Source organism: Pholcus phalangioides, unplaced genomic scaffold (assembly GCF_987345545.1).
Source record: "Pholcus phalangioides strain wild (caught in Gottingen) unplaced genomic scaffold, Ppha-v1.0 ptg000015l_1, whole genome shotgun sequence".
Lineage (NCBI taxonomy): Eukaryota > Metazoa > Arthropoda > Arachnida > Araneae > Pholcidae > Pholcus > Pholcus phalangioides.
In genome coordinates, this window is record NW_028301608.1 from 94,631,389 (window position 1) to 94,649,511 (window position 18,123).

Sequence of the window (18,123 nt, forward strand, 5' to 3'; positions counted from 1 at the left end):
CGTGCACTCTCTCTCTCTCTTAGTCTTGTTTTTTTAAAGAATTTGCCCCCGTACTAATTAAAGCAATTGATTTTCTCCCAATTATATTTATCAACATCTTAAATATTTTACCTTTCCGACGGCGGCTCAATTATTCAAATCATACCTATTATCTCTAATTTTGATATTTAAAATGCATCCACCACGCATTGCCACAATGATGTTACTATTAATTTTTTGTTTTTCCCCCTTCACCCATCTATTATTTGATATTTAACTATCAATTTCCCTCCTCATTTATTTCTGTGTTTATGTACAAGTGTATACATATACAGGTATTTTCCCACTTCATACATCATACTTTTTTTAAATCAACAACCCATCATCCAGTATGTGACAGTCATGTTCACCTTGGATTAAAAATTGTCTCTGTTTGTATATGTATGTTTGTACATCTCTTTTGCTAAATAAAAAAAATAAATAAAAAGAAAAAAAAGTTTCTTATCAGAAGGTGTCCATTGAGGGAGAAATTTACTGTAGTTATTATTTGGAAAGATATCAAATTCTATTGCTATATCCACATTGAGGAAGCCCAAAAGACTATTAACCTAATCTAAAGCAGGAGTTTTCAACCTTTGAAACAGTGCATAAGCCAAAACGAAATTTCCATGAAGCCCAATGGCCAGCAAGTTAAGATGTATATTTATTCACACAGTGGTATTTTAAAGGGTGACTCCAACAGGGCCATAGGGCTTTGAGTCTAATTGGGAGCCCTACATTATTGGAGAATTTTATTTATTCCAAGATAATTTTTTTTATTTTTTTATTAATCCCTTAACTGCCAATGAAATCTTACACGATCCACTCTCTAGTGTCACCCTTTTTCGATCACACAGCGTAAAGACATATATGCCTGTGGCAATTAACACAGACTCTGTAAGGCTTATATATATGCCCGTGGAAGTTAAGTAAATACGAATATAATAAGGTTAAATACAAAATTTTGTGATGGGTCTGTATTTAAATTTCAACTGGACAACTCCAGTGTAAATTTCAACTGGACAACTCCTAGTAAATTTAACTTTTTCTCTTTTGTCATTGATGTATTGAAACATATGCATATGGTATTTTCTTTTACCCCTTCTCCTAGATGCTAAAGAGATATCAGTTCAATCTGTTGATGAAGTTCTAAAGTTACTTGCTGTTGGAAGGAAGAATTTGAAAATTGCTAGCACCAAGTTGAATTACCAATCAAGTCGAAGGTAAGTTGTTGTATAGGCATAAAGTACATTAGTTTCTCTGAAAAAGGGGGGTTGAAATTAAGAATTTTTTTCCGTCCATACGTACCATCCTCTTATCATTTTGGTTTGTTGTGGCTATCGAAATCAGATCATCAAGGGACTCTGAAATACTTGCTCATCATATCCACTCAGTATTTTACATGTTTTTTCTGACTCGAAAACTGACATGTATTGAAAAGGTATGAAAATAGTTTACACCTCGTATTTTACCAAAGAAAGGAGGCCAAAATTACCAAAAATAGTAGAATAGACTTTTGGCATTGAAAAAAAAGAAGAAAAAACACAATAGCTGTGAATGGGAAATGATACAATTGGGAAAGAAATGCATTGTAATAATATAGGGAAAAGGATGGGACCCCTCCAGAAAAAATACTTACTGAAATGTACAATGAGTGAAATTTAAAATCTGGATTTCATCCCATAGCTGTTAAATCTATCAGATTTTTCTGGAAGGCTCCAGAATTTCTACATCTTCTGGACTCCTGAGAAATTCTTATAGCTCCTAAATTTTGAGCGTGTCTGTGGGAAAAAATTCCTACTTTTGGGGAAATTGTTCACCAAAAGAATAAAAAAAGTTGTTCCATTAAAGAATTTACCAAAAAAAAAACAACTTGTTTTAGTTTTTTCATCCCTGAAATGACATCACAAGCATCATGTAAACTGTCACCATTATGTCAAATCACAAAAAAATATTTCATTTTTGGTAGGGGGAGGGGAAGCTAAAATTCATTCAGAAAAAACAGCCAACGTCTATTTAGTCTTTTGTCTGTAGAATCAGCGAGATGACCTATATCTGATTTTTCCATTTGTCCTGTTTTGAGCCAGATGACTATTTTTTTGTTCGCGTAATTTGAGAGCTGTTATAACAGGTAATTTAACCTACTAACCACGATAATTGATTCGCGATTAATCAGGGTACATCACAAATTTTTAAATTAACATTAATGTAAGAGATGCTTTTATTGCTGATACTGAAAAATCATTCAGATAGCTTGCTTTGACAGCATTTCATGGTTTGCAAATAGGTGGTTTTTTTTTGTCAGTATCTATTAAATTATTTTGAATCTGACTAAATATCAGGTACTGACTATTATATAAATCGCAGCCGATTGCAATTTTGATGTTCAACAGGTAGCAAGGAATGCTAGTTTATAATTTTCTTTGTGTAATTTTTTTTTCCTTAACTTCCTGTATGTATTTTTATCGTGGAGTAATTTCTAAGACTCCTATGATAATTTGAAAGTACATAAGTATTGTTCTAAATTTTTCTAGTCATAGTATCTTCACAATCAAGTTGGTACGATTGCCTGATCAACAAAATCCATCACAGGTTGGGATCAATCTGTAAGTAGTACATTGTTTTTAGAAATAATAAATGCTTTAATAATAAAATTGTTTCATCTTGTTTTCTCATTCTATTGGCTTGTTTTCCTTTTTTTAAATGTGTTTATATTTATTTTTAAATTACAAATCTGTAAAGTTTGTCTTGAGAGGGAATAATTTATATTCTTTATATTCAATTCAAATGTTCAATATGACGAACGTAAAAAAAAAAGAAAGAAACTTGTGTATTTCCCTCGTAAAATTTCAGTTATTAAATTTTTTTTATTTTATTTCTCTGAATTTCTCATTTTCCCCTCACTTGTCACATATCAGAAATGTCATTTTATACTTTTAATCATGATTAATCATATTAATCATATTACCATGATCCATCACTTCTTGCATGTAACTTAGTGCAGGTTTGACTGTTCAATAGTGACCATGGTAATTGGTATGTGGGGAAATAAGAATTTAAATCATGATTTTGTAATAACTTCACTGGGCATTATAAGTTAAATAACATTATAGGAGGTCTGTCTAAATCTTTTTGTGTGGTCTTGTTTTTGTGAAAAATAAGTGATTTTATGGGAAGGAAAACAATCTAGTTAATTTACCACAAAAGAAATGAAATTCCAAATTTATTGCCTCAATTATTTTTATTTTGTGATGGGTCTGGAAAGAGACCAAAATTTTGACTGGACAGACCCCATTCATTATAATTTTTTTTTTTTGCATCGATTTATATTAGGATTTGACAAATCCCAGGTGCCATGTCAATTACAAATTAGTATTGGTATTTTTTCGCCACATCAATTACAAATTAAAATTGGTATTTTTTCGCCATGTCAATTACAAATTAGTATTGGTATTTTTTCTGTCTGATTATTGAATTGGAGTCTGATGACAACATAAAATTTTCAAATTTATTTCAGTTGATCTATCTATATAAACATTAAAAGAGGCCTAAAAAATATTTTTGGTCTGTTTCTTTAAAAAAAAAACATGATTGGTTCCCGTAAGATATTTGGCTGATGCCAAATCTTTTTTCCTATTTATTAAGCTCAGATTAATTTAATTCTAATATACTGGTGAGGGGAGACTGACGGGGGACTTCCTCCATTTCCTTCAGTGATGGATCCCCAATGCGATGAACTGTCCCACCAGGGATTAATCTACAGTTGCATTTTTTGCAAAATGCGAAAGAAAATCTTAGAATGTGAAAGAAGTAGCTTTTGCAAAAATGTGTACTGGAGGTACGAAACGAGAACACATCCAACCATAAATCATTAGCATTGTAGCATTTTGCTGAAGCTTTCTCCCATTTTCGATTTTTTGCTAAAGGGATTTTTTATCTAGCGTAAACCCTGTGTCCCACCATGTATATATGTATATACAGTAAATATAATATTTGATAAAAATGTTCCTCCCCTTCCAGCCTTTCATTTTGTGACTTAGCGGGATCAGAAAGACATTGCAAGACTCAGAATGTTGGGGACCGTCTGAAAGAAGCAGGCAACATAAATACATCATTAATGGTACTTGGCAGATGTCTGGAAGCTCTTCGCTGCAATCAGACACAAAGGTAGGTAAAATCTTTGGTGTTCAGTTTGAGTGTTCTGATGAATTAATTGATGGATTAATTGATGAATATAGGGTCAATGCATTTTTGTTTTGGGTTTTTTCTTAATATAGAGATACTTTTTAATTTTCATCAACATACCATTTTTCTGTTCTTCAATGCTGCAATTTTTATTATATTGTATAACAGCTGTTTCACTATTGAAAAATAAACAAAAGAGAAAATATAATATTTTGCAATTATGATACACTGCAGATTCTCGATGGTATATGATTTTAATTCATATCAATTTTCAAATGAATTCTGATTTTTATAAAAAGGCTTGAAACCAAAAAAAAAGAACCCCCCCCCTCCCAAAACTAGGCACTATACCCAGGGTTTACTGGTTCTGACATGACCAGTATCAAAAACTGGTTTAAACTGCCAAAAAACTGCCTGTTTGAGATTCCAAAAATGCTTAATTAAAGCTGTGGGATTTTTTCGATGCACTTTACAGGGCCCATAACTAATTTTGAAAACATCCTAAACTATGTGAATTTATGGAAATAAATATCAAAAGACAATACGGAGACAACAATTTTCATGCTTGAGAAGATATAAATAAAAAGTTGAAATCAATGTTATTGCATGGATATCCAACTCAAAAGTAGGTTCCACTAATTACTTCATGTTTTTAATTTTCTGGGCTTCGTATCTCCAAGTGAATTCAATATTTCAAAAATCGAGAATTCAATTTAATTTTTAAAATTATTGATGTGGCAGGAAACCCCCCCCCCCCACTAAATTTCCGTATTCATGCAGTTAAATCGGCAATTTTTATACTGATTTCTATGAGGTCTATTCAAAAAGCCTCATTACTGAGAGTATTGAAAATTTGGCAAACCATTATAAAGGCATAAACTATTATACATAACTGGCAGCATTAAAGAAGTGACAAACCATTGTAAAGACATAAACACATCTGAAACTCATCGCTAGGGAACCACGGTAACCAAAGTAAACGTTCGGAAAGTGATTGTTGAGGCCCAAAAACCATTGTTGCCCGACAGTTTTTCGCCCATTTGGGGCATTTGCCCTGGTCTGACGAAATTTTAAAGTAGCCTATCGTTCAAGTCGGGTCCCATTTGGTATATATGCAAAATTTGGCGACGATCGATCTAAAATTGTAGATTTGTATAGAGAACATACACACACACACACACACACACACACACACACACACACACAGAAAATCAATTTTATATATATAGATATATACACATATATTGCTAATTTTGCATTTAATTCTTTATTTTGACTTGTACTCCACGGATTATGCTCAGGAAATTACGGTATTATTGCAGGATTTTTGGAAAAAATTGAGGAATTTTTTGCAGGAAATTACAGGACTTTTGTAAGAAAATTACAGAACTTTTGTAAGAAAATTACAGGACTTTTGCATTTTCAAGGTTGGCAGGTCTGCATGTGTAATAGGAGATCACAGGGTTAGGTTGTTGACATCAGAAACTTACTTAATATTAAAACAGTCGAAAACTTATTGTCAAAGTTGTCATTCATGCTTTTGCACTTAGAATAAATTATCGATCTTCTTAAGCTTCATATTCACTGCTTAATTGAAGGCATTTCAGTCCTACAATTTGGTATTTTTATTGCTAGCTACATTCTAATGTTATGCACAGTAAGGGTATCGTTTTAAGTATCTGTGATTTAAATAATTTAATAACAGAAATCTATCTTACATATATGGCGTAAAAGAACTTTTTCAAGCACCTATCTGTTATGAAAAGAGTACCGCAGATGTTTATATCTATGTACACATAGCCTATATAGGAAGTTGAAGAAATTTTGGAAGGTCAAGAGTCATCTTGAATTTTAGAAATCAAATAATTCCACAGTTTTCCTTCAACTCTATGCTATGCTGTATTCAGATTGTTTATTTTATAAGAAAAAAAAAAAAAAAACTGTGTAAAATAATTCTGTAGAGAGCAGAAAATTATTTTACAATCATATTAAGTATTTATTCTTTTTTATAACATAGTGACTTTAAACATTACATGCAATCAATATGTGTATTTTCAACAGGAATTTTTACATTGAAAAGCAGTATTTAAGGTTTTTGACAGAGGTTTTTTGAGGTGGCATCAAAAACCTACCAACTCTGACTATACCTTTTACTAAGTTCCGATTTTCATTGTTATTTAATTCCTGACCTGCATACTCTCATCATATCTGGTGATGGAAGCCAGACCAATGACTGGTCATTGGTCTGGCTAGACCAGACTGGTCTAGAATTTATTGAGCTCCCCGCTAATCCGAGTTCTATCCAGGACCGTCTCAACATCACGGGCTCCTTAGGCAAAGTGATGTTGTGGTATAGTTCCATACTTAGCCAGAAATGAACAGCCTACATATTTCCTACTTATTTGCAAAATTTATTAAACTATACAAAATATCATGGGGGGGGGGTGGGGGTCACTTATGGACATGAGACCTCCGTAGGCATGACCTCTCACAAGAGTGGGACTGACAGAGCTGCAGCTCGGAGCCCGATCTGATTTTCCTCATTTTTTTGTTTTTTCACTCCATATTTTAATATAGGGGGGGGGGGGGGTTCTGTGGAAAATCTAGCCAGGGGCCTGCAAAAAACCTCATCCTAGGGAACCGGCTGTGAAATGTAGGCGGTGAGACCCGGGTGGGTCTGTGCCCTAAGACGGCCCTGGTTTTATGGATGGTTTTGTTGGATATTGTTAAGTGTATAGTCACAATATAAGAGCTTTATTTCTTCACACCTTAATTTTTCTTCTCAGCTCTCTGTAGCCAAACCACCTGTCATGGCCCCTTTCTCAGTTTTCTTCCGTGGCCTCCTTGAAGTATCCCATTACCACTAGGGGGGGCCATATGGCCCCCGGTTGAGAACCACTGCCATAGATGGATCTATCTAATGGAAACAATTCATTGCTGATTTATACTTATAAAGCCCGTTGCGCTATGTTGCTCATAATGAACTTGTCTTCTCCATTTCTTAATTTTTATCTTCATGGAGTACCCCTTCGGTTTCAGAAGCAGTCAGTTCGATTAATCTGTCCTCTGTCGATTCCTGAATCGCTGTTAATTTTTCAATTTCTTTTATATCCAGACCTTTCAAACCTTCTCCACTCTTCTGGTTGCTAATGTGACAATGTCTTTCACAACATTTTTGGCTAGCTCCAAAGAAATAGATCCAACTGTGGCCACATCCAACTGTGGATAAAAGTTCTTCCAACACTAAGATAACTGCTGTTTCCATCTTTATAGCAATGACACTGATGGCATTAGTGAAATTGATCCATGACTTTAAGACATTCCTGCGTTTGCATTTTGATCAATAGCTTGCACAATCATCATTGAGTAATGTTTATAGTGAGCCATAAAAACTCACATTACATCTGATCAAACAGTTGAATGCTAGATGCTGAGTTGAAAGGCATACATAGGGCTTAAAAGCCATGGTGTTCAGAGATATAACCCAGTATCCAAAGATATAACCCAGCATCCAAAGAAGTTTGAATAGTATTTCTTAACTGTCAAGACATCTTCGACTTCTAGACGAAACAATGTTTAAACCAATTCAGGAAAAGTGTTTTCAGACTTTTTTATTGTTAGTAATTAATATTTTGTTCTTATATGAAAATTACCATTGTAACGGGGTGTTTTCCAGAAAACTCGAACAGTGTATATGAAAACCAGGTATACAGAGGGCAGACTATATTTCAACACTCAGACTGCAGAGAAAAATGTATTGTTAAATAATTTCATTCTTGATAAATACTGTATTCCAGTGAACATAGTTTTCAAAGAGAAAATAACATGCTTAAAGTTTATCAAACAATCATATTGTCTGATTTTTTTTCAGGGATAAAAAAGTAGTCGTACCATTTCGGGAGAGTCAGTTAACTAGGTTGTTTGCTGACTTTTTCTGTGGAAAGGGTAGAGCCTCCATGATTGTTAACATAAGTCCATCATCATATACTTTCAATGAGACTTTAAATGTGCTCAAATTCTCGGCATTAGCTAAACAGGTGAGTTGTTTTTAAAGATCAATATATTTTTTGATGAATATATTACTACCTATCCAGATTCATTATATGCATTATTATGAGTTTGAAAATCTGCAACTAAAATTTTAATGTACAGTATACAGACCTGCCAACTCTCCCAATTTTTCATCCTTCTTCCCGCTCTCCGGATTAGTTATAATTTCTCTGGATTTTGGCAGAACATTAGATTTTACGCGGGCTTTCACATTGTCGTGGCATCAATGATTACCGTCGCCGTTAGGGAAAACACCCGTAGAGGACAGCCGTAGTCATTTCCATCGAGCACAGCCGTAAAAAAAGTCTCTTTGACCACATTTAAGCAACTGGCAAAGACGCGACTTCGTTTTCGTAGCGTTTATCGGCAATCATTTATCAGGGGCATAACCTTGGTTGCCGAAATTCCTGTATAATTGTTATTGTATTTCATTAACAGCCGCGCGGTAAACACGTTTTTTCGTCCGCAGCTTTGTAGTTTGAATTTTTTTAAATTGTTTCTTCCGATTAAACATCTTCAGAAAGAAAATATAAAACTTTAAGCTATATACAGCTGAATATAAAGCTTTTAAGAATTCATATACCCAAGATTATCAATCACTGATAACATCCACTGAAGGAAACACTTATACTTTATGAACAGTATGTAGATGTGATTTCTTTATTCTGCATGGAAAGACTGACATGGAATTATATTCTTCTCAGGGGCAATGCAGAACCTGCCTTGGGGGGGGGGAAGAATGTAACTTTTTCTTAATTTATTAAAAACAAATTTATGAACTTTTTTTTTGATTGAGTCTATGAGTGTTGGGGGTGGGGGTACCCCCCTCGGAAGAATCTCCGGATTTCTGGATTTTAAAAGTTGGCATGTCTGAGTATAGGTGATGAAATGAAAATATGAAGCGTTAGCATTACACTTTTCAAAGATGTTTGCTGACTATGATGGTTTTTTTTTAATGAAATTGTTTAGTACTGGATGAAGTTATGAATAAAATAGTATTGGGGACTTGGTAAATCTTAGATTAACTTTATGATATTTGGTGAAATGCTTAAAAATTGACCTAATGAGACGTGGATATAATAAAACTGCCATGGGCTCTCAGATTCATTAGAATTGGAAAATTTGTTATTAATAAGCAATAATAATTATAGAGTTCTGTACAATGGGAAAAGGAAGGCCTAAAACACAGCCCACAATCACTTTGAATCATTGCAGCTGAATTCATTTGCAGGAGTATGTTGAATGTGATAAATGTTTTTGATGCTATATCTACAGGAATTCCAGAATTTTTTTGTATATTCATGTAATAAGTACAAAATCTATGTATTATGCATGCAGTGTATTATGCTCTTGTGTGTATATATATGTGTGTGTTATATATATATATACTTAAAAGGTAGTTATTTGAAGGGAAAAAAAATATCAGATTTAATAATAGATGGAATTTTATGAGGGTGAAATAGAACCTATGCAGTGGGTCGTCATCAGGGGGAATCCCATGCATGGTTCGAAAAGATTAGGTGTTTCTGAAGGGTGGCTATGCCCAATTGCATGAAAATATGAAAACCTTTGTTCTCCGATGCCTGCCTTCTCAAAAAACATGTTGGACGAAAAAATGACAATAAAAAAAATATGAAAAAATACAATACTAGAAAGAATATATGTAGAGCTTCAGGTTATAAGCAAAATAAAGCATGAGAAAAATATATACAAAGCTATAAGAATACAGGGAATATTTTACAAAGATTTTAATTTTTTTTTTGACATTTTTTTATAATCTTTGTAAAATATTCCATGTAATTTCTGTATTCTTATAACTTTGAGAAAAATATATACATACTTCATTTTGCTTATAACCTGAAGCTCTGTATATATTCTTTCTCTCACGTGAGAGTGTTTGAGAGAAGACAAACTCAAAGCTGATCTGTTTCGTCTGTGCATGAAAGGCAATCTGTATAAAGCCACTGTTATACTCCATGCCCAAGCGTGCAAAAACCAATTACCCGTTAACACCACCTCACACCGTGGGCTAAAAACAGGAGTGATTCAAAATGGTGGAGTGGACAGGGTTTTTGCAGCCGGTTCAGACCCAGCTTCAATTGCATAGTGCATGGTCGAGTTCGCAGAACTTGTGTTGGAAAAAATGTTTCATCATAGGTGCCGTAAGAGCTCTGATATGAAGAAAACGGGGATGGGGGAGGGGGTCTAGAGTTTCAAGATGTTCGTATATATGGCCCACAAGAGTGTATGCAGGTTGGAATTGCATTGAATATCCATGAATTATTAAGGGGGACTGCGACCTTGCAAAGTTGCTTTGGGAGGGGGGGGGGGGGTTATATAACCTGAGCTCTCTAGGTTCCAGTGCCAATTAGGTGCTGTATTTAATGAACTTTCAATTGAAATTTAAAAAAAATTGAGTGTTTATTTTTTATTGCACTATGATTGTCATCCTAGAGGGTTACCCCCTCTTCCCATGGCAAAGTTGCACATTCATCACTACTGACAAGCTTTAAGCCAATGTGGCATGTCTGCATTTTTTCTTTAAATAAATTACCTTTTAAGTATATATTTTTGAATGAACAAGTGAGCAGCACTAGCTCTTGTGCCATTTGAAAAGTTATTTCTTCATTCTATCTTCATCTTTTTTGATTTTTTTTTCTAATATATATGTATATTCTTTGTCCATGTTTGCTTATTGTCAAATTTCACTGAGGCTGTTTTTATAAATGCCAATAATTTTAAATTTAAAGAACTTTGATTCACACTAACTATATTAAATCCAAAGGCGTGGGATTTCACAGTATTAATCTTTATAATACAGTAGTCCCTTTCTATATTGAGCATGTTGATCAACAAAGAAAAAGTCTAAAAAATATATAAGTGACTTTTCTATGTTCACTTGAGTTTTTGATATCAGTTCTACTAAAATGTGTTCCATATCCAAATACACTTTACAGCAAGGCATGATGTAAAAAGAGGCTACTGTATCAGTTCCAGCTTATATCCAGATGGTGTGGACCAAAATTTTGGCTAACCCCTCTTTAAATGTTTTTCAACACTATTACAAAAAAAAAAAAAAAAAAAAAATATATATATATATATATATATATATATATATATATATATATATATATATATAAAAACTTTATAAATAAATAAAGAAATAAAGTTGGAAAGGTCAAAATGATGTTCAGAATGTTTTGTGTTTTTAGATTGTAGCAGCTGAAATGAAACAAGGAAATGAGACAATGTCTGTTACTTGCACTACTACTGTTCAAAGATTGGTCAATAGATGGCCTCGCTTGAGCATTAAAGGAGATTTGTCTGCTTCAATCTCTAGCTTCCAAGATATATCATGTGAAGATTTGGATGCAACTGATGTGCACCTGAGAGAAATTGAAGATAGAGACAAATTAATAACTGTGAGTATTTAAGGGTAATACACGTACACTGAAAATCCTATATTACAGTAATCAAGGGATCAAAAAAAGTATCGCCATGCAGGATTTATCGTGTAGAGATAATATATTAGCTGAATTCTATGAGACGTGTGGCGAGACCAGAGAGCAATATCCTTTTGTAAGCAATTATTATTTAGGACAGTATTTCTCAAAGTCTGCATCTCCAACTTTTGTCAGGGATGTCACAACAAGCTTAAAATATTGATGTATGTGCCTATTTATACTTTGAAGTTGTTCTTTAAATGCACAATGTCTACTAAACTAGTGTGAAGAGCCGGGAGTGACATAAGTTTAAGAATCACTGGTAAACCGGGGTATTGTTGTGTATAAATTTCACTATATATGCATTGATCAGTAAAAAACAATATATATAAAAAGGGGAACTACCATTTTTATATCCTTTCAGTTCCGTTATTGAATGATGTAAAAATTTCTAAATAGGCTAATCAATTAAGTCTGTATCTGCATTTTTTTTCTTTCACAACTCGGTTTCTCTCTGGCACTACATATTAAAAAACAACCAAATAAAGAAATGAAAAAAAAATATCTTGATGAGATTTTTGGATGTAGTTCAGCTAACTGGTATATTTGGTTTTACTATTTTTATGGGGAGAGGATGGAAATTAAAAAGGTAGAAGTATATTGTTGGACCCTGATTTAATGTCACCCTCTGTGTTTCAGAGAGTCCTGGTGCTAAAACAAGTTTGGCACTGCATCAAATCACAGTTGAACTTATTTCTAAAAATGGAAGATTTGTTTATGGAAAATTTCTGGCATCGAGATGTATTAAACTATACAAACGTTTTTTAAAAATTCTTAAATAAAACTTGATAAATGCAACCAATATCTTTATCAGTTGCATTTTCTTGGATGTAACATATAAGCTCATTGGTTGCATTTTTCAAGTTTCATAAAATAACTTTTATAAAAATTTTGCAGTGTAATCCAACCTTAGAAGAGTGGGCACTAAATCAGGAAAGCCATATCAAGGATTGACTGCAATTATAGCTTTTTCAAGGTCCTACAGCCCTCATAAATGTGACAAAAAGACTTTATATCATTGCAGCAAAAATACTTTTTGTTGAATTACCAAAAAGAGGGTAATACACAGTCAACTTATTACAACAAACCTCAAGGGATTGAAAATTCTATTTTTTATATCTAATCTGTTTCAGTTATCGCCAACCTTTTCCAACCCCATTATCAAGACCACAAATCTTGTGCATGCCATTCTCCAACTTAAAATTTCTATGTGTCCCACTGATTTTTTATCCTTGCTCTCATTTCGAGATAGGAGCATTCCTATATATATGGGCTCCATATTGTTTTGATGTTCCATATTTTTAAAAAATCTAACATCCCAGAACAATTTAAATAAATTTGAACCTTTTTTCTTTTGAAAATGGATTTTTATTTTTGTAAGATGTTCAACACTGTCACTGATTATAAGCCTGAAACTTTTCAAATTGGGGTGTGCAGCAGAATACACATTCTTCATTTGTACACACATATTACTTCATGGAGGAATGACAAATATAAATCAAGATATTTAGAGCTGCTTATTTCTAACCAACCAAAATATGTTCGATAAAATGATAATGTACAATAATACATTATTCTCAGGAACTTTTAGCTTTGGCAAATGATCTGGAAAAGAAATTCGAAAGAGAGAAGAAAGAAAAGATGGAAATAGAAGAGAAGACTCGAATTAAACTGAAAACTGCTTATGGAGAAATCATGGAAAGACGTGAAAAAATATTGAGGTATTCAGCACTGTCATGAATCATCACTAATGATCAATTCATTGCTTGAAATTAGTCTTAAAAAAATGATAATTTTTATTAATGGTTTTACATTTTTCCTTCATGTAAAGGAAAAAATAAGAATAAAATTAATCACTTTGAAAAATATTCAATGAAATAATTTTTTATTCCATAATAAATGTCTTAAGTGATACTATACATTAAAATTTTAATCTGTGTATTCATTTTTTTTCAATTGCTTGTTTAAGATTGCATAGCAATACCATTCTTCTTATGCTTTCTTTCAATACTATGTTTTTTAGTAAAGAACTAAACCGTTACAAAGATTTGTGTCATATGAATTCTGAAACACGTTGGCATCAACTTTGTCAGGATATTAGAAAAGCATCAAATTTTAGTGAAACAGAATCTGAAGGAACAGATGAAGACAGCGATTCTGAAGATGACTCTAATAATCAGCTTTCAGATACAAATAAGAAGGAAACATCTATCGACAGAAATGTTTCTGCTGGCTGCAGCACAAAACATGATGTTATAAACATGGGAACCAAATGTGATGGTGCTCAAGAAAAAGTAAGCTTGTCGTACTTTTTTTTGTATTGTCAATCCTTTGTATATTCATTGGAACATGACATCAGATATTTATTATAAGATAGGTGACAGGGAAATTCTGGTCAAGGCAAAAACTTAGTACAGTAAAACACCAATATAACTATACTGAAGGGTAGTGTTTATCCGAAAAAAATAATTTTGAAGAGCAATTTCATTCCTGTCCAAAATTTTAAGGAGTCTTTTTGTAAAAAGAGTATTTTATATGAAAAACAAAATATACTCTCCCTCTTTATTTAAAAAAATTACCTAAAATTTAAAAGAGTATTTTCACTTTTCAATGAAATTTGGAGGAGTTAAATTGAATTTTAATGCATGAATCACACATCTAGATGAGTATTAGCGAACACTGCTTAAGAGATAGGACAAAAGGAAATTGTTATATAGGAGTTGTTATAGATGTATCAACACTATGTTTACATGTCTACATGTTTTTCCTTTCGATGCAATGACCGGGCAATCTGAAGGGTCTATTACAGGGACATTGTATCCACAATCAAAACGTTGCGTCTTAATTGAGCTATAGCCTCTGTTATGGAAGTTGTAGAAACTTTTCTTTTTCTGATCGCTCACCTGTCAAGTTCAGTTTTTGTTTTGGTTTTGGTTTGACATTTCATTACTGTTCTTGCCACCATCTGCTTTGCAAGCTTCCTAGGAAACAGAGGTTCATTCACAGTGTGTATGGTCTTAGAAAAAGGAGATATTAGAACAAAATAGTCTAATTTTATCCGTGCTGAATGGTATTTCATACAATAAATTTGAGGCTGAGGAGACTTACGATGCAAACTCTGACTATGAACATCATGATTATCTGCTATATTTACCCGAAAGAGAAAGTAGTGATTCCGGAAGTGACTGGTCTGAATCAGATAATACTGATGAAAAAGAAAGACAATGATGTGTATTGTTTTTTAATTGTACATTCTTCATAAAATAATTTGTAGTATGGAATTTTAATAGTGCTCTAGTTTTTCCTCGATAGTGCAAATTTACAGTGACATAATAGTATATTGTTATCCATAGCATGCCCGAACAATTAAATAAAGTGAATAAAAAAGACATACATATCAAAATGTGTACATCAAATAGAGCAATGTATAATGTGATATGTAAATGTAATGTTTATCTTTTTTCACGGTAAATCTTGTCCACAGTTGCCCTCTAATTTCTCATTTATATTTGGTATATTAGTCATTTTATGAATGCCCTGTATGCTTAAAACTCAAATTTCTTCAAAATTAACAAACTAACCATGTGCGATAAATCTTATTATTTTTATTGTAAAAATTTAGTGATTAAATATATTGCACTAAAAAGAAGCAACAGTCAAAATTACTGCCAGTTACCGTTTTAGGTGTAACGTATAATCTATCCCTTCTAGTACTGAAAAGATGCCTAAAGTCTGATAGCAAAACACTGCGCCTAAGATATTGCTTCAAAACATTTTAAACTATTGAATTAATGAATGTCAATTGCATATATATGATCTGACCATATTTCCTCGATATAATTATGGGAAAACTGCAAATCTTTACCAAAAACGATTCCAGCGGTAAGCAAAGTTGCAAATTATTGCTAAAATTGCCAAAAAGTCACCAAAGGCAGAAAATGAACCATTGCATTGAAGCGATAGATTTAAATAAATTTTGTTGGGGGGGGCGTGCGTTAACATGACAAATATGAGAGATGAATACTCATATTTAAAGTCATAATTATAATGCAATTCCTAGAATTGGGAAAATAATGTTAATACTTAATTTCAGTAAAGAATAAAAATTTCAGTAGGCTTTGTTGAAAATATATGGAAAATAGCAGGACATTTTTCATGAAAAAGTCGGGATGGCCAAAAATACATGGAAATACAGGAATGTCCCAGGAAATTCAGGTCATAGTTGCCCTGGATATATTGTCCTTGACATTATCTACAAGTTGAAATGAGAACTAAATTGTTGAAAAAATTATATATCTTTAATGAATCAACTTTTCAAACTCAAAATTTAAACTGAATAGGTGTTAATATAAATTAAAAAATCCAATTAATTTCATTTAAAAAAAAAGTCTGCAACGTATGTCAACTGCCAATGAACAAAACAGTTTCGAACAACTATTTATTTCTATTACAAATTGAGGCATACATTAGTCAAGACATTAAATCAAGGGAAAACCCTTCACTAGTAAGAAAATCGCAAAGTATACTTATGGTGAAGAGGCCAGGGTGGAAGTAACACTCGACTATTGTGAGATCAGTGATGACCTTCCACAACGAAAGCGTCTGAAAGGTCAAGGGTCAGATAGGAGGACTGGACAGCTGCATGCCAGGAGCCGAGGGACGGAGGAGAGAAAGAGGTGGACAAGAAGAGGAGGTGACAAAAGAGAGACATTCTAGGAGGGAACGTACAAACGAGAGGATTAAGCAGCTCATGTGAAGAGCTGGCTAACCAATTTATACATACGATGTAATAAGTGTACATAATTAACATGTATACGTTAATTAAAAAGAAATGCACTTAGCAGAAAAAGTTTGGTTCTTCCCGTGTTTCGGCTGCGTCGTTATTATAATTATGGTCTTCAAGAAACGATGCTCGACCACAGATGTCAGTAGAGTCACACAAGGTGTCCGAGTGGCATGGTGGTAAGATGCTCGTCTACCACCGTGAAGGTGGTTGTCAGGGTCCCGGGTTCGAACCCAAGGGAGGATATAGATAAGATATTTTCCCTGAAGAACTCGAGGCGACCACCGATAGGCAGCACCTTCACTTCCAACCCATCTCACTAATGGCAGTAAATTGCAATATAGCGATATGGCCAGAGTTGGTGTTTGGTGAAGTAGTAGAGTCACACATAGAACTCAGCGACGAACTATATCACGAACGTCAGCAGAACCACATGGCAATCAAGCAGTAGAAATCAGATGACTGATATCGTGATGAACACAGGGCATTGACGAGAAAGCGGTATTAGATCATGAACATTGGCAGAACCACACAGGGAATTCGGCGATCAAGTAGTGGAATCTAGATGACGGATCTCGACGAACCCAGGGCGTTGGCAAGGAGGCATCATTAGATCGCGAGCATCAGCAGAGCTACACGCGGAATTATGCGATCAATTGGTTGTGTCCGTTGGTGGATATTGCGACAAGCAGATAGCATCAGGTTGTAGATTTCAGCATCATAGGAGGTGACAGTATCAGATAACTGCTATTGACTAAGCCAGCCAACCACAGATCACAGTTGGCAAGATCTGCAAAGGTATTAAGATTGAAAACGAGCACTAGACATGTTTGAACGGCATTCTTGGAGAGCAACTGACTTGAACTTGCATGACGGGAACATCAGACTAGCAGAGTTGTTCGATTGATTTGCGAATATAGCGCTACATGAGACTGAAGACCTATTTGAAGCGTGGAGTGATTATATATAGTTCTCGAATCACTAAGCATGCAAATGGGGAGTAACGCACATGGACCCAGATTAACATTGGTGTTCCAAGCGGCAAGTTCGGAAACTAGTTTCTTTTCTTCCTAAAACAGTTCGTGACACATCGGCACCGAAAACGTCCATAAGTAACAAAAGTTTGTTTAGTTGACAGAAAATAATTATAAACATAAAGCATAAGATAGACATAACACAAACTGAATAATAAAACATAACATGCATTACTATTACATAAGGGGTAAAGGTCAGGCGAGCGCCAAAAAGCCCATGTTACAAGTCACGATTTTTATCAACCACAATATGAATGTTCTTGAATTTTAAAATTTTGCCCAAAAAAGTGCTTGAATAGTCCTAGAATTTTTCTATTTTCAAATAGTATGAACCATGTTTACTTACAGAATCAATTTTTTTTAAACACTTCCTACCAATTTTACATCTAATTAAGAAAATTTCAAACATTATTTTTACTCTTAACTAGTAATGCATCATAAAATTCATGACTTGTCTTATTTTTTTCCTCTTTAGATGTTTTTGCCCTTTTTGCCTCTTTAAGTAGCTTAATATATATCTTGTCTAGGTACATCTTTCAGTTAGTGAACT

At 33.6% G+C, this 18,123-nt stretch overlaps 1 protein-coding gene across 3 annotated transcripts in view; it reads left to right on the forward strand.

Annotated features, from left to right (window-relative positions):
- Nucleotides 1–18,123, forward strand: part of LOC149077096 (uncharacterized) — a 114,655-nt gene that overhangs the window by 14,874 nt on the left and 81,658 nt on the right. For all 3 annotated transcript variants that reach the window (XM_089244827.1, XM_089244828.1, XM_089244829.1), the window contains exons 7-13: nt 1,130–1,241; nt 2,553–2,624; nt 4,039–4,185; nt 8,075–8,240; nt 11,466–11,675; nt 13,338–13,477; nt 13,780–14,050. In XM_089244827.1, coding sequence (XP_089100953.1) covers nt 1,130–1,241; nt 2,553–2,624; nt 4,039–4,185; nt 8,075–8,240; nt 11,466–11,675; nt 13,338–13,477; nt 13,780–14,050 — 1,118 coding nt within the window. The remainder of the gene's footprint in view (nt 1–1,129; nt 1,242–2,552; nt 2,625–4,038; nt 4,186–8,074; nt 8,241–11,465; nt 11,676–13,337; nt 13,478–13,779; nt 14,051–18,123) is intronic.